General features: G+C 40.3%; 1 protein-coding gene and 1 long non-coding RNA gene across 4 annotated transcripts in view; one reads left to right on the forward strand and one right to left on the reverse strand.

The window, feature by feature from the left end:
* CPB2 (carboxypeptidase B2) overlaps nt 1–8,564 on the reverse strand; it is a 58,019-nt gene extending 49,455 nt beyond the window's left edge. The window contains exon 1 of one of the 2 annotated variants that reach the window (XM_012465170.3): nt 8,451–8,564. In XM_012465170.3, coding sequence (XP_012320593.1) covers nt 8,451–8,524 — 74 coding nt within the window. In that variant the 5' untranslated portion in view covers nt 8,525–8,564. The remainder of the gene's footprint in view (nt 1–8,450) is intronic. The other variant, XM_012465169.3, reaches the window with a different exon arrangement.
* Nucleotides 1–9,386, forward strand: part of LOC105725939 (uncharacterized) — a 58,929-nt gene extending 49,543 nt beyond the window's left edge. The window contains exon 3 of one of the 2 annotated variants that reach the window (XR_010341638.1): nt 8,371–9,386. This is a non-coding gene — a long non-coding RNA (uncharacterized LOC105725939). Of the gene's footprint in view, nt 1–1,312; nt 3,933–8,370 lie in introns of those variants that run through there. The other variant, XR_001109401.2, reaches the window with a different exon arrangement.
* Nucleotides 9,387–25,128: the final 15,742 nt, after the last annotated feature.

Below are 25,128 nucleotides of genomic sequence, written 5' to 3' on the forward strand. Positions count from 1 at the left end.
GGCAGAAAGTGTAAAGATCTTCATATCACATATTAACACCTAACCAGGCACACCCACAACAGAATAGACATTAATTGCATAAACAAAATGACTCAGCCAGTTAATGTCAGTCAGCCTGTGTCAACAGCCATTGCAATGCTGGCAAAAAGGGCACGTGAACAGACTAGCCTGATGGCAGAGATAAAGTGTGCATGGGTCCAGCAGCACAGGCTCCTCTCATCAAGGCTGATGAAGCTACTGCTGCTGCCCCATGTCTGACTTGCTAGTAACAAAGACCAAAGTTAAGCCCCGGAATCAGCACCATTCCTCAAAGAGACCAGCCAATCACTTGGTGGCAAGTTGACTGCATCTGTCCTCTTCCACTCTGGGTATAGGTTTGTCTGTCCCACCTGCAGGGCCTCAGGCAAGCATCATGATACAAGGGCTTACAGAGTGTTTGACCCACTGATACAAGATCTCACATAACATCCTATCAGATCATGGGCTCCACTTTACAACAAGGGAGTTGCAGAAATGGGTCTGTTACCATGGAATCCACTTAGCCTCTCACCTACCACAACACCTAGTTGCTTCTAGCCTGATACTGCAATAAAAATGGTTTGTTGAAGGATCAATTGAGGTGCTAACTTGAAAGGCAACATCCTCCAGTATACGCTTTAAATCAATACTCATATGGTGCTGTGTCCCTATTAGGTAGTATACATGGTTCCAGGAACCAAGTTGGAGTGTTTCCATTTACCATCACTTCAAGTAACCCACTTGGAGAATTAGTACTTTAAATCTAAAAATATGGACTCTGTACCTTTAAAAGTTCTGGTTTCTAGAGAGCATAGGAAGAGTTCCTTTAAACTGAAAGCTGTTGTTGCTGTCCAGGCATTTCAGTTTCCTCAGGCTGATCGATTATCAGGAAGGAGAGGTGTTACCATTCGGGAAGGGTAATTGACTCCAATAATCAGAAGGACATTGAGGGCTGCACCTACATACTGAATGTGGCAGGGAAGAATATGTTTGGCATCTGTCTTAGGCATTCTGTAATATTCCTTTGTCCAAATTTGATGTATACAGACAATTGCAGCAGCCATGGCCTAAGAGGGCCCAGTGACTAAGACTCAGATCCTTGAGGGTTGAAGGTCTGGGTTGTCTCACCAGGTAAACCACCTAGATTAGAACAGGTGCTGGCAAAGGGAGAGGGGAAAACAGCATGGGTAGGGGAGAAGAGGAATGACAAGTATTGGTTACAGTCTCAAGACTAGCTATAGCTGTGAAGGTTGTAGTTCATTTCACTAATGTTCCTCCTGTATGTTTCCTTTAGGAAGAGAGACCAAAGCAGAATCCCAGAAGAGTTGATCTCAAAGTTTATTTTATGAAGAAAATTGATCTCAGTGATGCAAAGAGTTGGACTGTAGTAGTATCCCATGTTTTGCTGCCTAGATCTCCATCAGGAATGAACTCTCATTTCCTCAGCTTCTTCATTTCCTCCGCTTCTGAGAGGGCTGGCAGCTGGCATTCTCAGCTGAGCCTCTTTCTAGGACTTGCCCTTGCCTGAAGACAGCTGCGTTGCCCAGCATGGTACCTCCTCCCAGGTACAATCCACACCCAGTGACTAATAAACAGGGGTCACAAAGGCATGCCTGCTTGCCTCAATTTAGGACACCTTTACCAGGCCAATCCAGCCTCAAGGCTCCCTGTAGGAACAGTTGAGGCCATAGTTGTGACTGCATCTCAGTTCAATTTCTCCTCTGCCCAAGTCTCCTTCCTTCATTCCTCCACAGATGTTGATCCTGAGACTACTTTCCAGCAAACTTCCTCCATGCGAATCTTTATCTCAGAGTCTGTTTCCTGGGGAAACTAACCTGCAACCGATACAAATGCCTATTCTGTGAGATAAACACTAAAAGTGCAATACGAGTGGTATAAATATTCTGCTACAGGAATGCAAAGTCAGATATCATTTTTGGCTTAGGTAGTCAGAGAACAGAGACATTCTGAGCTGGACTTCTGAGACAGTAGGATTCGACAGGTGAAGGAGGAATGAGAGGGCCTATGACTAACACAGGCAAAATTTTGCTAAATGAATTGGAGATGAAACATCATAAGTGCAGGTGCACAAGTAGAAAAGTAAAATCAGAGCTCAAGGAAGGGGAAGTGATCCAAGTGGGCAGAAATATGGGGCCTATGTAGAGATATACCAGGAAATAAAGCCAGGATGAATGGCAAGGTAGGACCTGATTGCTAAGGGTATTAAATGCTGGGGTCAAGATTGTGACCGTTACTTACAAGTTGGTTGGGCACGATTTGGGGAGTTTTAACAAAAGAAGTGGCAAACTCAAAGCTTCGTTTTCATATAAAGTATAGAGAAGTAGAGGTTCATATCATTAAATCACTATAATTTCAGTGTGAACTTCCTAACAATTTGGGCTAATAATGAGATAGGACACCTTATTAAGCAATGAGCTCTCCATTATCTAAACAGAAGCTGAATTTCAAGTCCATGCAGAGAAAGTCTTGAGTTGACTAGAAGATAAGATGTTTGTGGGGACTTTTCTTCTTTTTTGCTGATATTTACTATCTCGGATATTGTGTTAAGTGCTTTACAGATATTCTTATTTAATACTCACAAGGCAATATGGTAGAGAATCTATTATGTTGAAAATAATGGGCTGGGCATGGTGGCTCACACCTGTAATCCCAGCACTTTGGGAGGCCGAGGTGGGTGGATCATCTGAGGCCAGGAGTTCAGGACCAGCCTGGCCAACACGGTAAAACCCCATCTCTACTAAAAATACAAAAATTATGTTGGTGTGGTAGCTCACGCCTGTAGTCCCAGCTACTCGGGAGGCTGAAGCACGAGAATTGCTTGAACCTGGGAGGTGGAGGTTACAGTGAGCCGAGATCATGCCCCTAGATTCCAACCTGGCAACAGAGTGTGACTAGGTCTGAAAAAAAAAAGGAAGAAAATAATGAACAAAAAATGCTGAGTGAACAGTATTAAATTTTTTAAAAGCCTAATGTATTAAAGGAGGAGAAAAGTACAATGAGTGAACAAGCAGAGAAAGAAGAAAGAAAATAGGATGGTAAAAAGGTGTTATCCAAATGCGCTTCTTTCTTAAGAAGAAAGAATTAAGGAAATGCAAAAAATAAGTTAGGAAATATTGAGGAGCAAAATTGTGAAGTTAAAATTTCACCATAAAATATATTGATATGTCCAAGTTCAACTTGTAGCGAACGGACTCTTATACAGAATTTGAGCCAAGTGCTAACACAACAGAATTAACAGTATGAGGGTCAGTCAGATCACTCTATTTTTGGAAACTGGTTTCATGATGCTGCTTCCCCTTACTTAGTTGTAGACAGGCTATATAAAAAGCTGTCAGAGTGGAAAGAGGGAGCAGATTTGTGAATTTTTTTTTTTTACAGAGCAAGTTGTTATGGTTCTTTAAGTCACTACTCTCCCAAGGGATGAAGTTTTGGGGTGCACTCCCTTCACCTCAACCTAGTAGGGAGAGTTCCAGGAGATAACAAGAGAAGTTGATGTTTACTCAAATTTACAGACGCAATAACTGGTGCCTGGCTTCTCCTGAGAAAGCTAAACCTGCCTCTAGTTGGCTAGATGGTAGTAAGTAAAATGAAATGAAACAGTTCATGTTAGATGCTGTCCAGTAGGGCCACCTAAAGGGATGGAAGGTTCTCAGCAGCAAGAGCCCGGAGGTAGAAGCAAGACTCCTAAGCGTGAAGGATGGAGTCTCAAGTGAATACCTAGACAAGCATCTGTCCTGGTTCAGAGACTTCTCCGGTAAAGATGACTCGCACAACTCCAAGAAGTTATAACTCCAGAAAAAGACTAACAAGAAAAAGAGTGAGGAGTGTGTGTGGAAGAGGTGGGGCAGTTGTTTTCCTATAAATAATGTTAAATTAAACTAAATTTGGTTGGAGGATGTCTCCTAATGTGAGTCTCTACGTACCAAATGCAACCTAACTTAGAAGGTTTTTCTTTTTGTACTAACGAGGTGAGTCTCAGCCAATTACAGCAGCCAAGCTACACCCAGTCCCACGTGGCCAACTGATCAGCCCATCCCCAATAAGACAACTGCTCACCTGTGACTAATCAAGCTGCTTCTGGACCTTATTTCCATTTTCTGTTTGTAAATGCTGCCTGCCCACCTTGCTGAGCAGAACTCTATGAACTTTCATTTTTGAGGGCTACTTGATTACCAAATTGCTTTTGTTCAATTAAACTTTGCTAAATTTGATTTATGTAAAGTTTTTCTCTTAAGAACAAAGATTGAGATATTTGAACAATCCCTTGTTTGGAGCTGACATTCTAATTTCTGAATTGAGGCTATTTGTATTTTTTTTTTTTTTTTTTTTTTGAGAGGGAGTTTCACTCTTGTTACCCAGGCTGGAGTGCAATGGTGCGATCTTGGCTCACCGCAACCTCTGCCTCCTGGGTTCAGGCAATTCTCCTGCCTCAGCCTCCTGAGTAGCTGGGATTACAGGCACGCGCCACCATGCCCAGATAATTTTTTGTATTTTTAGTAGAGACAGGGTTTCACCATGTTGACCAGGATGGTCTCGATCTCTTGACCTCGTGATCCACCCGCCTCAGCCTCCCAGAGTGCTGGTATTACAGGTGTGAGCCACCGCACCCGGCCACTATTTGTATTTTTAACAGGACCCAAGGACTGTCACTTAAGGGGAGGCTAAAAAGCCTTGACATTTTCTAACTTTCCACGCAAGAGCAGTGATAGACAACCCCACTATGCAAAATGTCATGGGGCTGTGGGAGACAAAAACTAAAGCTGTGCTTTGATTGCATCTCTGAATGATACAGTTATAGCACTTATACAATAACCACTTGAGAAAGAAGAACAGCCTTGCACCAAAAATAGAATGAGAAGTACAAACACAAATGAAGTAACAGGTCACTTTACACAAAAAGTAAAGTGAGACTCAAAGGGGACAAGCAAATTGCCCAAGGCCGCATGGGTGATAAGGAGTAGATCTGGGGCTCAAATCCAGATCCGGAGCTTTTAATAGCCATGCAACACTTCCTCTGTTCCTTCCCTTCTGAGAAGGTGATTATGTCCATTGGGGTGTATCTCCTACTATGGTTTACAGGAGAGGGTTCACCTTGTCATCATTCTGAAGGATTATTTTGCATTTAAAAAGCTGGCAAGAGATCTCTGAAGATGGAACATAGCCCAAGGCTGCGATTTTGTTTTACACATTACAGTGTTTGAAGACCACTGGTGGCCTGTTCTTTGAGATGAAAACAATACATCAGTAGGAGCTAAGTGAAAGAGAATAAACTGGTCTCCAGGTACCCAGATAGTATGTGAAGTCAACAGAAGGAACACTTCCTGTGGTCTATTAATAATTGAGAAGCCCTTTATCCTCAACCCTCCTCCAGTCTCCAATTCCTAGTCTTCTTTTCTTCCTACTTTCTCTTACTTCCTCTTTGCAAATAGCCTGGCCTGGCAGGCTGCATTTAGGTAATCATTGCACAACACAATTAATGACTCTGTTTAAAAGATTCTTGCTAGCATTTTACTTTTACCCTTTATAGAGTTTGGCTTTTAAAAGCAAATGAATATGGAGTCATGATTTTCTGGCTGCCTTTCCCTTTGGAATATGATATTTATGCCTTTAAAACTTGTTGTTGCTGTTGTTCCAGGGCATTTCACTGATGAGATTTATCAAAATGAACCTACAAATCAGCCACTAAGAGACTGCATGAATAAAAACTGTTATTAGGAAAATGATCATGACAAAAACAAAAACAAACAACAGCTTTAGGAAAAAGCCAGACTGTTAGCTTTTTTTAAAAGAAGGGTTTATAGTCTCACCCTCAGCAATAATTTATCGAAGTCTGTTGCTCTGAATGAAATTAGATTTCCTCTTTAGCTTCAGGAATAGGCCATTCCTGGAAAAGCAGAGCTTGGAAACATTTGGTAAAAAAAATTTATTTTTACTCACAGAAAGAATAATTTGCAATGTTATTTCTAGTGAAGGGATGGGAACCGGGATCCAGATATGCATCTGTCTGCAATACTGAGGTCCTCCTACCTCCCCTCCCCTACAAAGGAACTCTCCCTGTATACAGAACTATTAAATATTTTTAATGGGATACTCTTTGGTTAAAATACAGTCACATTCTCGTTCTTTCTTCAAGTATAAGTATCAGTCAGATTTCAGAGAACAAACTGAAGCAACAAATAGTAAGAAAACCCACCTATGAAGACATTTTCTCACTCATTTTTTTACTATTGTATTTTTGGCTATTTCTTTTATTTGCATTATATTTAGTGTCACTAAGCTGCTGTGCACATACTCATTTGAAGAGGTGTGCCAAAAGCTTTTGGTGTGTTTTGCTAATGATCATCCTATCCACGAGTTTGTGTCACTCAATGATCAAGATGGCGGTCTGCAGTGAGCCCACCTGCCCACCAGCCTCTGCAACAGCCAGCTGAGAATGCTTGTGCTGGTCTGATGCCGAGGCCCTGATTAGACCTGCTAGTAGGTGAGGACCCTGAGACTGGACCTCCAATCCCAAACCTCTCTTTCAAGCTGCATTCCAAACCAACCGTTGCCTCCAACTCCCTGTGACTAAATCTGACTTCCCTTCAAACTGGCTCTCTATATCCAAATTTTTTAGAAGCAAGCTGTGCATTGCACAGTGTTGAAATGAGGCTAAAGTGAGTTTGAATCCAAGCTCTACACTTACTGTTTGATCTTGGGAAAACGATGCATTCTTCCTGAGGCTCAGTTTCCTCCTTTGTAAAATGTCAGTAAAGGTTCCTAGAGTGTAGAATTTTATGCATTTAGAGAGAGAGCATTTCTCAGTGACTAGCCCAGTGCCTGGCACAAACACATGCACTAAATAAGCAGAGGTTTCCTCCCTCTCTCCTCACTGTCGATGTTACTACCACTGTGTACCGTAACCAAGTTGGACATGTTGATACCAATTTTTCTCTTCTCTTTTCCCTTAATTGAAGCCAATCATCAAGTTATGGACTAATAGAACTAGCAAGAACCTTAGAAATCCTGACCATCTGATTCATTGATAAAATACAGAGAGAGACATAAGTAACCGATCATTGCAGCAATTTTGACACCCATGTCAATTAAATAACAACCATTATTTTATGATAGAATTTGTAGCTCGACATTCAACAATCATATCGAACGAAAGAAGATCAATCAACTATAATTAGTTCAGTGACCATGTACAAACACAGCTTCAGGCTCACAAGTCAAGATCTATTTTCTGAACTGTTGTCCGATGGTTATTTATGACTATGAACTATTTTTTTTTTTTGTAGAATGTTCCCTGTCCCTGGTATAATCCTTTGCCCCGTGTCTCTTCTTTCTTTGTCATTCACTAACATAAGGAGAGGGCTCTGTCTCAAAGATAATTGGAGGTGAAAGGGATCACAGAAGCAAACAAAGGGGGGAAAATAAGATAATTCCAAAGGAAACAATGTAAATGTTTGAAAGCATAAAAATTGACTACTTAATAAATTACATTACATGTACCCTGGAACTATTCATTCCATGCATTGTATATGCTATAGCATGAGTTCATTTGTGTTCTTCTAGATAGTTTATCCTCAGGGAATCTACTAAGCAAAATAATAATTAGATATTAGTTCTTTATCACACAACTATTCTTCCTTTCATATTCCATGCTAAATAATCATGCATAACCCAAACCTCCTATTTACCACTTTCACCCTCTTCTTCCTCCTATGTTCCATGTACAAGAAGAAAATAAATGATCCATAGTTAACGTATTTTTTATGTGAAAACAGGAAGAATACAAATCATATATCAAGTTAGAGTGTAAATAATTACTTGGTCTATTTTTTTTTTTAGATGAAGTCTCACTGTGTTACCCAAGCTGGAGTGCAATGGTGTGGTCTCAGCTCACTGCAACCTCTGCCTCCTGGGTTTAAGCGATTTTCCCACCTCAGCCTCCTGAGTAGCTGGGACTACAGGCACACACCACCACACGGGGCTAATTTTTGTATTTTTAGTAGAGACAGGGTTTCACTATGTTGGCCAGGCTAGTCTGAAACTCCTGACCTTGTGATCCACCCGCCTTGGCCTCCCAAAGTGCTGGGATAACAGGCGTGAGCCACCGGGCCTGGCCTAATAATTACTTTTATAAAAGATTTAATTATTGAATCTCCATAATCACTGGATATGCGTATCATCCCAGGCTCTCCCACTAATAAAACGAGAGCCAGGAAAGAAAAAAGACCCTCTCCTTAGTGAGAGCCTATTGTGCTAAAGTCTACTTATTTGTCAGGGCAACTTGGAAAGTTTCTGAAAGATCTGGCCTTCACAGTTTACCATTTTGCCCACCAGCTCAGTGCACCGACTTGTTGCGATGTGAGGAAAGCAGGTGAGGAGAGTGGCCCAAACAGTCTAGGATTCTATGGGGTTACCTCTGAAACGCGAAGACATGCCGCTCACAGAAGAGAACAACGGCTACAAGGACCGCAAGGCTGCAAAGCTTCATCCCAACAGCAATTTTCTGCACAACAAGCGTCTCTGGAGAGAAAGACCCAGATCATTAATTGCATAAGAGCCTTCTTTACACACTAGTTAAAATATAACGGCATGTTCCCTCTTGTTCCTTTGGGTCAATCAACTTAGTTTCCATTTCCAATCCCAAAAAGAGAAATACGCATTGGCTTAGTCAGGCTGTTGCTTGATAACTAAACCCTCAAAAAGAGTATGATGAGACTTGCTCTTAATTTAAGACTGCCTAGAAAATGTGCAACTCCTTGGGGAAGATAGGGCCAAGAATAAAAGGATAGTGATATAGTAGGATCTTGTCTGGTTTGTTTCAGAACAATCACTATAGAATATTCACTAATGGATTACATAGCCCATGTTGAGGGAGGTCTACAGTGTGGTAGTATAAATGTCTTCCCTTGCCTTTGGCTTTTCAACATTTTAAATTTAGATAAAGACATAGAAAGTGAGTTCCTCAAATCTGGCTAATCCAACCCAATATTGAGGGGCAGTTTGTAAGGATGATTACAGGATCTCTGTTCAAAAAGATGCTTCCTTGACCAGATGGAATGATGGGCCCATCCTCAGACAGGAATACTATTTCATGGAAACTGTTGTTCAAGCAGTAAAGACATGAGGCCACTTTGAATCTCATTTATTTAAAGATCACCATAATAGCCATCAACTAAATCCAGGCCCATTCCCCATCATTTTGAAAGTAGCATCAAGTAACATTTTGTCCAGTATCAGGCCACATCCTACCCTCTGTAATGGGTGGAGCCTTTTTCCCCTACATTCCCATTGGTTAATGCACCTGAATATTCTTGAAGCCAGGATTGGCAAATTTGCAAAATAAATCAACCTGCCCGCAATGAACTTCTAAGGAGAAAATGATTGAGATTTCAAAGTCCTCCTTTTGAGATTCAAAGTTATTAAATAATATTTAATGATTTAAGGTGGCCTCCATTGTAACCACTTTTTGTATAAGAAAGAAGAAGAAATAAGAAAATACATATGTGTCTGTTCATTTGTGGAGAAAGAAACACAGAAAAGATAGACCAGAAATCAAAAGATTGGTTATCCACAGGGGGTGAGTGGAAACAGGGTGGGAAAGACAGGGTAGAAGAGATGGGGGAGGGACGCTTCTTTGGGTAAAGCTTTTTGAATAGTTCTGAACTTTTCTGAATTTAGAACCATATTGTTTTCACATATGTACTTAAGCAAACAAATAAATTTTTTAAAAGATTACAAACAAAAACGAACCTGTGTTTCAAATGAATAACATGATCACACCGAAGGAGAGAAAAACTAACCCAAGTAATTTTTACCTTATCTTTTTAACATAAAAGGTAACTTTAAAATAAACAGTCAAGGGTTAAAATATGCTAATAAATTCTATCAATTTTTTGTGCTATTTATTTTGTATCGGTGTTTCTTCTTTATGTCCCTTTTTGTCTCCGGGGAAACAAAAACTTAGGATACAAAAGAAACAGAGTGCACAAAAAATAATAAATTTGAAATTACATTTCTTTCTCTTTTCTTTTTTTTTTCTTTGTTTTTGAGACGGAGTCTCGCACTTTCTCGTCCGGGCTGGAGTGCAGCGGCACGATCTTGGCTCACCGCAACCTCAGCCTCCCAGGTTCAAGCAATTCTCTTGCCTCAGCCCCGAGAGCAGCTGGGATTACAGGTGCTGCCACTACACCCGGCTAATTTTTTGCATTTTTAGTTGAGACAGAGTTTCACTGTATTGGCCAGGCTGTTCTCCAACCCTTACCTCATGATCCGCTGGCCTCGGCTTCCAAAGTGCTGGGATTACGGGCGTGAGCCACCGCACCTGGCCTTAAATTACATTTCTTCTTGCTGAAGCAATCTCTTAAAAGTTCCTATAGCAAAAGTCTACAGCTGGTAAGATCTTTTATGCTCTGTATCTTTAACGATAACTTTCTTTGCCTCACTTTCAAGTACTAGTTTAGCTGAATGTGACACTTTAGTGTGACGGATGCGCCATTGTCTTTTGGTGTTTCCTGTTGCGTGGTAGGAACCTGCTGCCCAGGTAATTGTTGTTCTCCTGCAGTTTAGCTGTCCTTTCTCCTAGGTGACTTTTAAGGGATTATCTTTATCCTTGGTGCTTCTCAGATCCATTACTCTGGTTTAGATGTGGATTTATTTTTTATTATCTTGCTCAGTACACAGAATGTACTTTTGATCTGAGGAGTTGGACATTTCTTCAATCTAGGAAAATCGTTTTATTATTTCCTTCAGCTATTGTATCTCTGCTAGTGCCCTGCAGGGGCTCCCGTTGGAGCTTCTTGGTCTATCGTGTCTTGTATCCCTCCTTTCATGTTTTAAAAACGCATCATCTTTGTCTTATACTGTATGCTGTATTCAGGGTGAGTTTCTCAGCACTATCTTCAAATCCGCTAATCCATTCTTTGAGTCTAATTTAGACTACATAGTCAATTGTGCTTTAAAAAATTATTGTGATGACCATATAAATCATTTACAGCTGGTTCTTTTGCATGTTTACCAATTTTGTTTTTATACCAGTATTTTTAAATCATTTAAGATTTTTTTTTTCAATTTTTCAATTGATATGATTCCTTCAGATCGCTCACTGAGAATCCTCAGAATATTTATTTTAAAGTCGATGTTGCACTGCTTAATGAGGTTAATTATATTTGGGTGAATTCATGTTCTGAGGATTGATTTTGTTAGCTGCCTTTATTGGTATTTGATTTCTTCTGTGATTTGGAACTCTGGTTTGCAGACTCATTTTGCGTAGGAAGTCTTCTTTCAAGTAGGAAGTCTTTCATTTCTTTCTCTCTTCCTCTACGCTCACTTCTGTCTGCTTGGCACATGCCTCCAAGAAGTCCCTGTGCTTCCAGTCCGGAGCCCTGTCTTACATTGGTTTTTGGAGTGGATTTGGAGACCCAGTCACCAAACAGCAATGACTTGACTTAGTTACTGGCTTAGGTACTCCTGGTGTAGTTACTCCTCTGTCTCATACTGACTAGCAGCTAATTAAAAATCAGTTCTAGGTAAAAGTGAGCAGCATTTTTTTCCTTTGTATTAAGGTACATGCAGTGAAATGCACAGATCATAAGTGTATAGTTAGATTATATGTATAGTGAAGTGTTAGATTATATGTATAGTGAAGTGGTTAATTGGGTAGTTTGTCTTATTGATTTGTAGGAGTTATTTACATTTTCTAGACATCAGTCTTTTGTCAGATATCTGTATTGTAAATATATCTTCCTTTGAGAAGTGCCTGTCAAAGTCTTTTGATCATTTTGGAAAATTTAGTTTTTTTGTCTTTTTACTATTAACTTGTGAGATTTATATATTCAGGATACAACTCCTTTGTCAGACACATGTATTGTCAATATTTTCTAACACTTTGTGGCTCTCCCATTTTTTTATTGATGTCTTTTGCAAAGCAGAAGTTTTTAATTTTGCTGAGTTCAGTTTATCAATTTTTCTTTAACAGTTAGTGCTTTCTGAGTCTTGTCCAAGAAGCTTTGTCTAACTCAAGTTCATGCAAATATTCTTCTTGAAGATTTACAATTTTGACTTCTACTTTTAGGTTTATGATTCATCTCAAATTAATTTTTGTATATGTTGTGAGGGAGGGATTGAGGTTCTTTAATTTTCCATATAGATATTCAATTGTTTTAGCACCATTTCCTGAAAACACTTTTCTTTCTCCCATGGGATTGCTTTGCCACCTTCAGGAAAAATCTGTTGGCTCTGTATGTATGAGTCTACATCTGTAAGTTTGCAGTGATTTTTTTTTTTTTTTTTTTTTTTTTTTTTTTTTTTGAGACAGAGTTTCGCTCTTGTTACCCAGGCTGGAGTGCAATGGCGTGATCTCGGCTCACTGCAACCTCTGCCTCCTGGGTTCAGGCAATTCTCCTGCCTCAGCCTCCTGAGTAGCTGGGATTACAGGCACGCGCCACCGTGCCCAGCTAATTTTTTGTATTTTTAGTAGAGACGGGGTTTCACCATGTTGACCAGGATGGTCTCGATCTCTTGACTTTGTGATCCACCCGCCTCGGCCTCCCAAAGTGCTGGGATTACAGGCGTGAGCCACTGCGCCCAGCCGGCTGCAGTGATTTTTTTTTGTCCTCACAACAATAATAATTAGAATGCTTTCGTTTTATTTCTTACCTCTTTTTTCTCTTTATCCTTCAATTTAGATATTTTCTAATGATCTGGCTTCAAGTTCACTTATTCTTTTCCCGGCAATTCCAGTTTGCTGATAAGTCCATTGAAAGAAGTCTATTTCCGATATATTTTTCATTTCTGACACTTTCAATTTTTAAATTTAATTTTTTTATAGTTTGCTTTCCACTGCTACATTTCGCATTTGTTAATAGATGTGTGAACAAAGATTACCTTCAAGCAATCTCTGCATCTGGTTCTTTTGACCATTTTTTCTTTTGAAGAAGGGTCACTTTTCATGCTTTTTCATATAGTTGTAATTTTTTATTGAAACACATATGTTATGTATAAAAGGGTAGTATAAAGTAACTAGCAGGTAAGTCCAGAATAGGTCACATATCTTCTTCTCCATCAGTGTGAAGAATTGAGTCAATCTAGGCTGCGATTAAGCTGGGTCTGGGCTTCGCTGTTATTTTTGTTTAATTTTATTTATTATAGACTTCAAATTATTTGAGGGCAAGATCAAATTCTTTCCTCTGGCCAAGATGGAGATCTGAGTGCCTGGAGAGTTTCTCTTAGTTTTCTTGCCCTGCCTGCACCCGTTGTCAGGCCTAGTGCTCCTGTGCCATAGGAAGGGTCTCAGCTCTCCTGCTCTCCTCTTCCCCACCAGCAGCCACAGGCAGCTGCTGCCTCCTACGCAGCACAAGGCTGAGTTCATTGTGGGATTTCTCTGTTTTCCTGCCTTGACCTCAAACGTCAGCAGGCTCTGAGCTTCAAAGAAGTCATCTCTCTTACATCTCTTGACTCTTCCCCAGTGCTGATGACCACTGTCTTGTTCTCAGTCTGGGGTTCAGAGTGCTTTGAGATTTGCGATGCTTAATTGTATGCATTGACTTGACTGGGCCATGGGGTGCCCAGATATTGGTTAAGCATTATTTCTGAATATGTCTGTGAGAGTGTTTCTAGATGAGATTAGCATTTGGATCAGTAGATTATAAAACAGGCCCAAAGAAAGTAGACTTCATCTAATCCATTGAAAGCCTGTATAGGAAAATTGGCTGAATAAAAAAGATTTCTTTCTCTGTGCTTCACTGACTTTGAGCTGGGTTATCAGATTTATGCCTTCAAACTTGTACTGAAACTGGAACTTAGACCATCTGCTTTTCTGGGTCTCCAACTTGTTGCCTGCTGTTCCTGGGCATTCTCAGCCTCATAACCACGTCAGCCAACTTCTTATAATAAGCCTCTTTATATATATATATATATATATATATATATACACACACACACACACAAACACACATATGTTTATTTATACATATATTTTCTATTGGTTTTCTTTCTCTGGATAACCTAGACCAACACAGAGTTGCTTCCAATTTTCCTGCTCTGCTCTCAGACTTTGGCAGACCAGCATGTCTGTGCCTCAGACAGGGCCTTTTCTGCTTTCCTGTCCCGCCCTCAATTTTGGTTTATTGGTTTCCTTTGCAGCATCAGCTCTCTGATGAGCTGCAAAAATTATCATTTTGGAGGTTGTCCAGCTTGCTCTTACTAAGGTAGGAACAACATTTGTCTGCAACTTTCTGTATCCTAAGTGGAAGCAAAAGTCTGGCAGCAACTTTGATCGCTCTTTTTTCCCACAAGCTGGGAAGAATGTGCTCACGGCCCTGAGCAGTCAGCTTGCCTGCAGCACCCTAGCGTGCCCCAATGCGCACAGTGGCCGCTGCGGCCACCATTGCCTGACTCATGCCATCCACACCGGCCACCACTCTGCGTTTATATTCCATTTTTTGTATCTGAAATTGTCTCTCATTTGCTCTCCTTTGGGTTTTGTCCTTTTGTATCTTTTCCTCTAATTTTATGAGACTGGGGAGAGGTGGCGAAAGTCTCATTAAACCATAATCTCTTTGAGTTGTCTTGACTTGGAAATCTCCCTCCCTGCGTTTGTCTATGGATCTCTTCATTGGAGTAAATAGGATATTTCTTTTCTTCTCTATTTTTACTTGTATTTTTGTAGTTTGTTTTTCTCTTTGTCCGTCTTCAATTGCTTTTACTTTCTGGTGCTTTCCTTTGTATTTCTCTCTTTTTTCCTAGTTTATTTCTACCTTCATCTTTTTATATTAATCTTAACCTAAAATAATACTAAATTTTAACATTTGACATATTAATCTTTTTTATATTAAGATATAATATAAAATCAATTTGTTCAACTATACTTTGGAGAAAATGAAATCATTTTGGTGGTGAGTGGAAGAGGTGGAGCTAGCATTTGAGCTGCTTCTCCAAAATGTCCTTCCAGAGAGTGAGACAAAAACATTGCATTGGTGTAAATCTGGTAAGATTTCCCATCCACTTCCCAAGTCATTCACCTGTCTAAGTGACCTTCATTACTCACCTTCACGTTGGGTCTGAGTTTTGCTCTCTCTCTGCTTTTGCTCTCCTCTCTTGCCCTTCTCATTCAAGTGGCTGTTTCTTAGCCCCAGGCCTCACCTCTGGTGCTTCATTTTCTAAAGAGAAAGATTGGACACAATACATGTGACAAGAATATGTACCAGGAAAAAAAACATAAACCCTTCCACTAAAAGTGAAGCTCTCAGATAACTTTTTACTCCACTCTATGCTTTTTATGACTTATACACCTAAAATAAAATATCCATAGAAGTTAAAAATAGAAGATATATAGAAGGAGACATCAATGAAACAGAAACAGAAGCTAGAGTAAAAGATAAAATAAATGAGCTTTCGAGTCAGAGAAAAACCTGGAGGAAACTTAAATGCACATTGTTAAGTGAAAGAAGCCCGTCTGAAAAAGGCCTCATATGATATGATTTTAATTATATGACATTCTAGAAAACGGGTTCAGATGGGAGGGAGGGAGGAATGGGTAGGTGGAGCACAGAGGATTTTTAGAGCAGTGAAACTGCACAGTATGACATAGTAATGGTGAACACATGTCATTATACATTTGTCCAAACCCAAAGAATGTACAACACAATGAGTAAACCCTGGCCAGGCACGACGGTACGGGCCTGTAGTCCAGCTACTTGGGAGACTGAGATGGGAGGATCCCTGGAGCCTGGGATTTGGCCTGGGCAACATAGTGAGACCCCATCTCAAAAAGCAACCAAATAAACAGTGAACTCTAGTCAAACTATGGACTTTGGTTAATCATAATGTATCAATATTTGTTCAGCAAGTATAATAAATGTATCACACTAATACAAGATGTGAATAATAGGAGAAACTGTGTGTGTGTTGAGGTGGGGAAATGTAGGAGTGAGGGGACACGTGGGAATTCTACTTTCCAATCTTTTTTTCTGTAAAACCTAAAGCTGCTGTAGAAACATAGTGTATTTATGAAACAACACAAACAAAAACATGGCACTGTTAAAATCAGACAAAGCAAAATTAAGCTATGCAAAGCAAAAAGCTGAACAAAGATCAATTGGAATTGACAACAGGTATAATTAACATACAACAGCCATTAAACTTTATGAGTCGAAAAATACCTCAGTAGCATAAGACGGAGTGAAAGAAAAAGAAAGAAAACAAAGGGAAAAAAAAGCCAATACCATTAAAATATAAAGCAAAACATGATAGAAATATCAAGGAGAAATAAACAAGAACACAGGGTAAGACTGCAGCGCGCTCCCATTTGTCTAGGATGGCTTACACAAAAGGAGACCTAGGAAATATAGAGCCCATGTCTCAATGGGAAACAGATGCCTCTTTCTGCATGAAAATTTGACCTTCACTTATCTTCCTTACTCTGTTCCTCTAAGAACTTGATAAAGGTAAAATGTCAACTATGTTCCCAAGCAACATTACTTTTGGTAGAAATAACTCCTATTGAATAAATTGCATCCGGACTCAGGATAACCATAAATGAGCTATAAATGTCTGATTGGGACATCATAGCTTTCGGTTCCCCTAAGTGTGGTGACTCCTATTACTCCATATGTCTCCATAGGGATCATGAAAGCTGTGTCTATGAAGTTATTACAAGATATTGGCTACCGTGGTGCATGGAGCTTCTAGGCCAGGGTGATTCTTACACCTGCCTGATATGGATTTCATTGCTTCACACCTGAAACATCACTTGAGAAGCCTGGGAAGCAGTGTGGCTGCTGCATGGCCGCTCCAAGAGCTACTCCCATGGGAGAAGAGCTCCCAACAGTGCCTTACCATCAAGCTTTGATTTCTACCTTACGTACCACTGAGTAAACTGTTGCCAAATGAGGCTGATGGAAGTCTTGTGAGTTTGAATGCCTCGTTGAACCTAAGAGGATTCGCTGGTGAGTATCGCAAGATGCTATACTCAATTTTATTAATTTGTAGGAGTTTAATAAAAGTATTGTTTATACTGATGTGGGAAGGGTATAGGGAAATTACAAGGTATAGTGTAGTATCCCAAGAATAGTAACGTGGGACACTGAAAAGATGGGGAAAGGGAAAGAACGAGTGACCAGAATGTGGTGACAGACAGAGCCATAGGAGAGGGCTGCCTGGCTGGAGCTGAGACTTCCCATTGAAGGACTCAGGCAGTTCTTTCTTTTCTTTAGACAGGGTCTTGCTCTGTTATCTAGGCTGTCATGCAGTAGTGTGATCATGGCTCACTGTACCCTCCACACACACCACCATACCTGGATAATTTTTGTATTTTTATAGACAGGTTCTCACCAGGTTACCGAGTCTCCTCTCAAAGTCTTGGGCTCAAGCAATCTTCCTGCCTTGGCTAACCAAAGTACTGGGATTATAGGCATAAGCCACTGCACCCAGCCCTGAGGCAGTTTTTATTAACTCTGCAGGAAGGGAGCTGGGAGAACAAAAATCCTGGCCCCTGTTTTCTTCCCTTCCTTTGTTCTCTTGCTTGAGCTTCCCGTGGATGAACTCAAAGAATCCAGAAATTGAATGATATAAATAACAAAATTAAAGTGATAGATATATACCGAGTTTAGTTTAAGTATGTATAATTTTCCCAATTTTCTCTGAAATGATTGCAAAAGTTGATCACAAACTATAAGGCTACAATTTAAAAATACAATAGATTCCTAACTTTCTCTAGGTAAAAATTCTCTAGGTTAACTTCTTTGATCCCAAAGCAGGCAAGAAATGATTGGTGGAACAAACTAAAATACTAGCTCCATGAATGAAAAGACATAGATGGATATGAGAGGAATTAAGAAGGAGTTAGCAGTGATGGGACTTCGTGATTGATGGGATATAGGCAATGAAAAATATAGTAAAGGAAAGATGATTTCTAGATTTCTGGCATGGGCAGCTGAGTAGATGGTTATGCTATGAACCAAGAAAGGAGAGAAGGGTAGGAAGAGATGGACCCGGAAAAGTATGAGTTTGAGATGAGAAGAGAAAATGGAAACTCTGAGGAGCACAGAAAATAAAGGCATAAGTGAAGGAAAATGAGATTGCAAGAAAGACTGGATCATGACCAGTGGTGTAGGAGAGAATCCAGGCACTCTGTTTTGCTGAAATGAGAAAGAAGGACATACAGATGCATATAAAGGCATATAGAGGCAGATATGTTTATCGTTGAGGAAGTCTGGACATTGAGTAAGTTAGTACTGATAACTTCTAGTTTCTTAGTTAAGTAAGAGATGAGATTATCTATACTGAATAAGGAGAAACATGGTGTTGCCATTGTTACTACAGTGTAATACATCACTAATATCACCATTACTGTGTCATACCTAAAACTTAGTGGCTTGAAATAACAGTAATTGTCTTTGATCTCTCACAGTTTCTCTGGGTCAGAAATCTGAGGATAAGGTGGTGAATTATTTTGGCTCAAGGTCTCCTGTGTGGTTGTGATCAGTGGCTGGAGCCAGAACAGCAGAGGACTTAGAGTATCTAGGGATTGGTCACGTCACTTTCATTTTATCTGGCTTAGAGACCGCTCTATGTGAGCTAATTTAGGCTTCTTCATAGCATGGTAACCTCAGGGTATATGAACTGTTGAGGGGTTGGTTCTTCCAAGAACAACTATTCTAGAAAGCAAGGTTCATCTTTTATGCTGTAGGCATGGAAATTACATAGTGTTACTTTCCCTAAAATGAAAAAGGCTATAGAATGTTTGGACACTATGAACCAGCATCACCTAATTGACATTAATAGGACATCCCATTCAGCAATGGCAGAATACATACTTTTTCAAAAAGTGCAGATGGAACATTCACCAAGGCAGATCACATTCTGGGCCATATACAAAAAACTGAGAAATTTAAAAGGATTAAAATTACAGAGAGGATGTTCTCTGACCACAGTGGAATTAAGCTAGAAATAGAAAACAAAAAATTATATAGAAAATCCCCAAATATTTGGACATTTTTTATTTTTATTTTTTAAAATTGTATTTTTTAATCAACAAAAAATAATTGTACATATTTGTAGAGTACATAGTGTTGTTTCAATACACATAATGCATAGGGAGCAGATCATGGTAATTAGCATATCAATCATCCCAGACATTTATCTTTTTTTTTTTTTTGAGATGGACTTTCACTCTTGTTACCCAGGCTGGAGTGCAATGGCACCATCTCGGCTCACCGCAACCTCTGCCTCCTGGGTTCAGGCAATTCTCCTGCCTCAGCCTCCTGAGTAGCTGGGATTACAGGCACGCACCACCATACCCAGATAATTTTTTGTATTTTTAGTAGAGCCGGGGTTTCACCATGTTGACCAGGATGGTCTCGATCTCTTGACCTCGTGATCCACCCGCCTCGGCCTCCCAAAGTGCTGGGATTACAGGCGTGAGCCACCGCGCCCAGTGACATTTATCATTTTTTGTGTTGGGAAGCTTCAATATTATCTTCTAGCTATTTGAAACTACATAATATATTATGGTTAATTACAATCTTTCTACAGTGGTAGAGAAATTAGATAATATGCTCTTTTAAAGCCCATGGTACATAAAGAAAAATAATTAGAAAAATTAGAACATACTTTGAACTGAATGAAAATTAAAACATAACATATCAAAATGTGTGAAATACAGCTAAAACAGTGCCTACTGAAAATTTTATGGGATTAGATACTTAAAAAGTAGATGTGAAACCAATGTCCCAAGTTTCTGCCTCAAGAAACTTAAGAAAAAAGCTATAAACTAATGTCCCTCATATATATAGATGCAAAAATGCTTAACAACATTTTAACAAATTTAATCTAGTGATATTGCAAAAAACTAATACATTACGGTCAAGTAGGATTTTTTTCACAAGAATGCAATGTTTGTTTAATATCCAAAAACCAGTTAATGTAATTCACCATGTTAGCAGATTAAATTTAAAAGCCCATCTGAATAAAAAGCATTTAACAAAATTCAAGTCATTTACAATAAAATCCCTCAGCAAGCCAGAAATCGTAGGGAAATTCTTCAACCTGAAAGGAAGCATCTTTGAAAAGCTTACAGCCATGTCAAATTTAATGGTGAGAGGCTGAATACTTTCTCTGAAAGATCACTAGCAAAGCAAATGTGCCCACTCTCACTACTTCTATTCAACATTAAATTGAAGATCTTAGCCAGTGCACAATGGCAAGAAAGAAAGTGGCATCTAGACTGGAAAGAAAGAAGTAAACCTGTCTTTTAGTCACAAATGTGTGTGTGTGTGTGTGCACTTTGAAACCAGTTCACTGGATCCAACTGAATTGTGTGCACCTATTGTTAAACATATATATATATATGTTAGGCATGAGAAAACATTTACATAGTTTTCTTTTTATCACCCATATACAGGCTCAGTTGCTAAACTCTGTCTTTCAGAAATAGCGAGAAAATATACTGAGTAAGAGCCCTCTTTGACAGCTTAAAATTTAATTACAGGAATTTTATTAGGAAACTGTCAAAGTAACTAGATTTCACAAGAGGATCGGTCAATGCCGCTTACTTGTTCTGAGCATTAGCTCTGCTTTCTGAATCACGAGCTTGGCAGGAATGTGCTGGGGAAAACGATGTCGAGTTCACCAAGAAAGCACTGCTGGCATTTACTGCAAGCCTCTCTGCACACTGGACTGAACAAAGAATAGAGGTCAGTGACAATAGGTATAGTAACTGTAAGGGAGTGGGCCCAGGGCTCATCCCAGGGACTGAGAGCACATGAAAATGTCTTGTGCTGAATGCTCAGGCTGAAATAGGCTGATCTATGGCAGGCTAAGAGTTTCCACAGTCGGCCAGGCGCGGTTGCTCACGCCTATAATCCCAGCACTTTGGGAGGCCGAGGCGGGTGGATCACGAGGTCAAGAGATCGAGACCATCCTGGTCAACATGGTGAAGCACCGTCTCTACTAAAAATACAAAAATTATCTGGGCATGGTGGTACGCGCCTGTAGTCCCAGCTACTCGGGAGGCTGAGGCAGGAGAATTGCTTGAACCCAGGAGACAGAGGTTGCAGTGAGCCGAGCTCATGCCATTACACTCTAGCCTGGGTAACAAGAGCAGCGAAACTCTGTCTCAAAAAAAAAAAAAAAAAGAGTTTACACAGTCTTTACAATAGAGATCACAATTGTGCTCCCAGGGACAGACTAGGGCTGTGTGTATGTGCATGTGTCTGTGTGTGTTTGTGTGAATGTGTGTCTAGGTGAACAAAATCACTAAGTGGACTGATACTTTAAAAGATCATTTAATCCAATGCATTGCATCAGACCAGCCGTAATGTCATAATTTCCAGACAGACTGGAATCCATTCTATTCTAAATACTCTGAGGGTAAGTCTATTTCACAACTTATCTCACAATTACCTCTTTCTGTTCAGCATTTCTTACATTCATGAAACACTTTTTATGACTAATATAAATCAGTTTTTTTTTTTTTTTTTGAGATGGAGTCTTGCTCTGTCACCCAGGCTAGAGTGCAGTGGCACAATCTCGGCCCACTGCAACATCCGCCTCCTAAGTTCAAACAGTTCTCCAGCCTCAGCCTCCTAGTAGCTAGGATTACAGGTGTGCACCATCACACCCAGCTAATTTTTGTGTTTTTAGTAGAGACAGGGTTTCACCATGCTGGCCAGGCTTGTCTTGAACTCCTGACCTCAAACCGTGCCCAGCCTAAATCAATTTTTTATTTTTTACTTTTTCTATTTAAAAATTCAGAAGGAGTCTAAATCAATTTTTTTTTTTAAATTACGAAGCTGTTATTAAAAATCTAGAAATGTGTCTGGCTCTGTAAGGAACATCAGCATGAGTAAGACCCAGTTCCCACCCACTTCTCATTCATTACAACTGAATTCTTCCAAAAACTTGTGTTGATCCTTCATTCAGAATTATTTTTTTCCATGAGCTCCTGTGACAATTAATGTATAAATTTGTGATTGTATTGATCACATTCTGCTTTTTATTATGGTTTGTGTGTGCATGCATGCTGGTTAACATGCTCCTTTAGACATAAAACAGAGAAGTTGGGATTGGCTAGATCATCTGTCCCTGCTTAGGGTTTTTAATAAAATAATTTGAGGAAACTTAAGAGGATCCATGTCTTACCATCCAATGTGCAATATTTTTGCTAGAGCAGGAACTTGGTAAATACCTGTTGAATTAAAATTAACATTCTGTGCTCAAGTAGTAGGTATAATATTATTTATTGTGGCCTTATTTTTGGGGCAAAAGATTAAAACAACCTAAATATCATTTTTTATTTTTTATTCTTATTTTTTTGAGAATGCAGTGTCTCTCTGTCACCAGGCGGGAGTGCAGTGGTGCCATCTCGGCTCACTGCAATCTCCGCCGCCTGGGTTCAAGCAATTCTCCTGTCTCAGCCTCCCAAATAGCTGGAACTGCAGGCGACAGCCACCATGCCTGGCTAATTTTTGTATTTTTAGTAGAGATGGGGATTCACCACAATTGCCAGGCTGGTCTCGAAATCCTGACCTTGCTGGGATTATACAGGTGTGAGCCACCACGGCTGGCCAAAAACAACATAAATACCTATTTAGAGGTCACTGGTTAAATAGAGTTTGGTATGCCTATATAATAGAAGACCAGGTACCTATTGGAAAAATTGAAGCAGATCTGTGTATACCAATATGAAACAGCCTCCAAGACAAGGTCTTAAGTAAAAAAATGGAATGCAGAGTGATGTTTATGGTATGCTAATATTTGTTATAAAAAAGATGTTTGGGTGGGATATGTGCACAGAATATTTCTAGGATACGAAAGAAGTTGGTAACAGTGATTGCTGATTAGCGGGGGAATTTGGGTTGTTAGGACAGAGATAGTGGTGGATTGATAAACCAGCTCTTCTGGGATAAAAAGCCCTATCTGAGCCGGGCGCGGTGGCTCACGCCTGTAATCCCAGCACTTTGGGAGGCCGAGGCGGGTGGATCACGAGGTCAAGAGATCGAGACCATCCTGGTCAACATGGTGAAACCCCGGCTCTACTAAAAATACAAAAAATTAGCTGGGCATGGTGGTGCGTGCCTGTAATCCCAGCTACTCAGGAGGCTGAGGCAGGAGAATTGCCTGAACCCAGGAGGCAGAGGTTGCGGTGAGCCGAGATGGTGCCATTGCACTCCAGCCTGGGTAACGAGCGAAACTCCGTCTCAAAAAAAAAAGGCCCTATCTGTAGAGTTTGATAATTTTGGGGGTGTAAATATTTCCACCATGGCCCATGTGAAGCTAATGAATGATAGTTTAACAATAGGTGCACACAATTCAGTTGGCTCTAGTGAGCTGATATCAGCTGGTTTCAAAGCACACCACTAGGCATGGAACCGGGAGGTGACCTGCTTTCTACTGTAGACCTTTTGGTGCAATTTAAATTTCTTATGCCACACTTGGATTGATAATTTAAAATGTAACAATACAATTTATATTTCAAAAAATTATCATGCTTTTTCTGGTGAATTCCTTTAGTCTTCTCTTCAAGATGGTCTTAGTTTTCTGGCCTTTTCTGAACCTTTTCGGTCTTTTTATTTATGAGAATGATCAGTGCAGTCTAGTACAAATGAAAAGAAACAGTATCTGTAGCCTCTTGATATGTTGGGAAGACAGAGACCTCCTAAGTACAGAAGGTGCAGGAGTGTTTAGGCCACGAAGGAGCTACCTCCAAGAAGTTGCTGGTAAAGCCGGGACACGCAGTTTGGGCACAAAAGCCCAGCTTCCTAGCTGCTGTGTGAGTGGGTGACTTCTCTGCAGGTCAAAGTGTGACCATGCCAAATTGATGGCCAGCTTCTCTGTCACAGCAGCCCATCCAAGGAAGCTGGCTGCAGCAGAACTCCTCCGAATCCCCCCTGAGCACCCCCACTCCTCCCCAAGTAAGGCCCAGCCACGCTGGAGAGGCGACCCGGGCTCTGCTAACCCCAAAGATACCTCCTCAACTCAGTCTAGATGTTGTTTTGCACCAATCCCTAAGTCTGACTTTTGTTTATGATTGGGTTTGTTGGGGCTCAGAAAAAAATGAAACCCTACAGTGTGGCACTTTGGTTTGCAGAGTATTTTGAACTAACGGAGACTGGAAAGCCTCGAAGGCAACCTCAGAAACAAGGGCTCCCTGACCTTCTCCTGCCCTCCTGTCTCCTGCCCTTCTTTCTCCCCTGAAGCAACTCATAGAAAGCAGAATTCTTCTTCCTCAAGGAGGGTCATAGAAACTAGAACCCCTTTCCCCCAAAGCAAGCCACAAAACCCTGGAAAAATTACTCTACCTCCCCTGCCTTTCTGTGTAGACACTGATGGTAAAGAAATTCTCTGGTCTACCTTGCCTGATAGTTGGTAATAAGACCCTCGTTCCAGGGGGGTCCTGCCCTGATCTCTGGAGGAAAAAATGCTATAGACGGAGCCAAGAAGAATCTGAACAGACAGACCTTGCTGGGTTTCCCCTTCAGTTTCTTAACTTTAGATCACAGCCTTTTGCCCAATCACATTTCTACGTGGCCATTCGTTCTGCATTAAACCTAAGCATAAAAATGAGCAGTTTTCCCTGGATCTTTGGGTTTTCATTTTGAAAAGCTCTCATGTCATGTAAAACTTTGATTAATTTGTCACCTTGTCTCTTGTTAACCCATCTTTTGTCATAGTATTGGCCATGACCCTGATGATAAGTGAGGAAAGGTTTCACACCTCTCCACCCCTACAAGTTCAGTGTATGACTGAGTTTGGCTCTCAACTTTAATTTTATTCCATGTTTTGCCTAACTGAAACTTATTCTTTAGTTTTCAGCTACACTATTTTTCCTCAGACTGTTTCCTGTCATAGACTCTTCTCTCACCCTGCCCTTCTTTTTATCACTTGTTACACCTGTTATTCTAATTGTTTAATTTCTGTCTTTCCCAAAACAGGCATCAGCTGAGCACACTGCCTGTTTCATTTACAGGCACATTCCTAAAGTCTTGCACGATGCCTAGCACATACTAGGCACTAAAAGCATGTTGGTGGAATGAATGAATGAACACTGTTAGCACAATGTTAGCAAACTTCCAGAAGGAAACACCCAGAGACACC

This window comes from Aotus nancymaae, unplaced genomic scaffold (assembly GCF_030222135.1).
Source record: "Aotus nancymaae isolate 86718 unplaced genomic scaffold, 86718_ANA_hifiasm-v0.15.2.pri h1tg000009l, whole genome shotgun sequence".
Taxonomy (NCBI): domain Eukaryota; kingdom Metazoa; phylum Chordata; class Mammalia; order Primates; family Aotidae; genus Aotus; species Aotus nancymaae.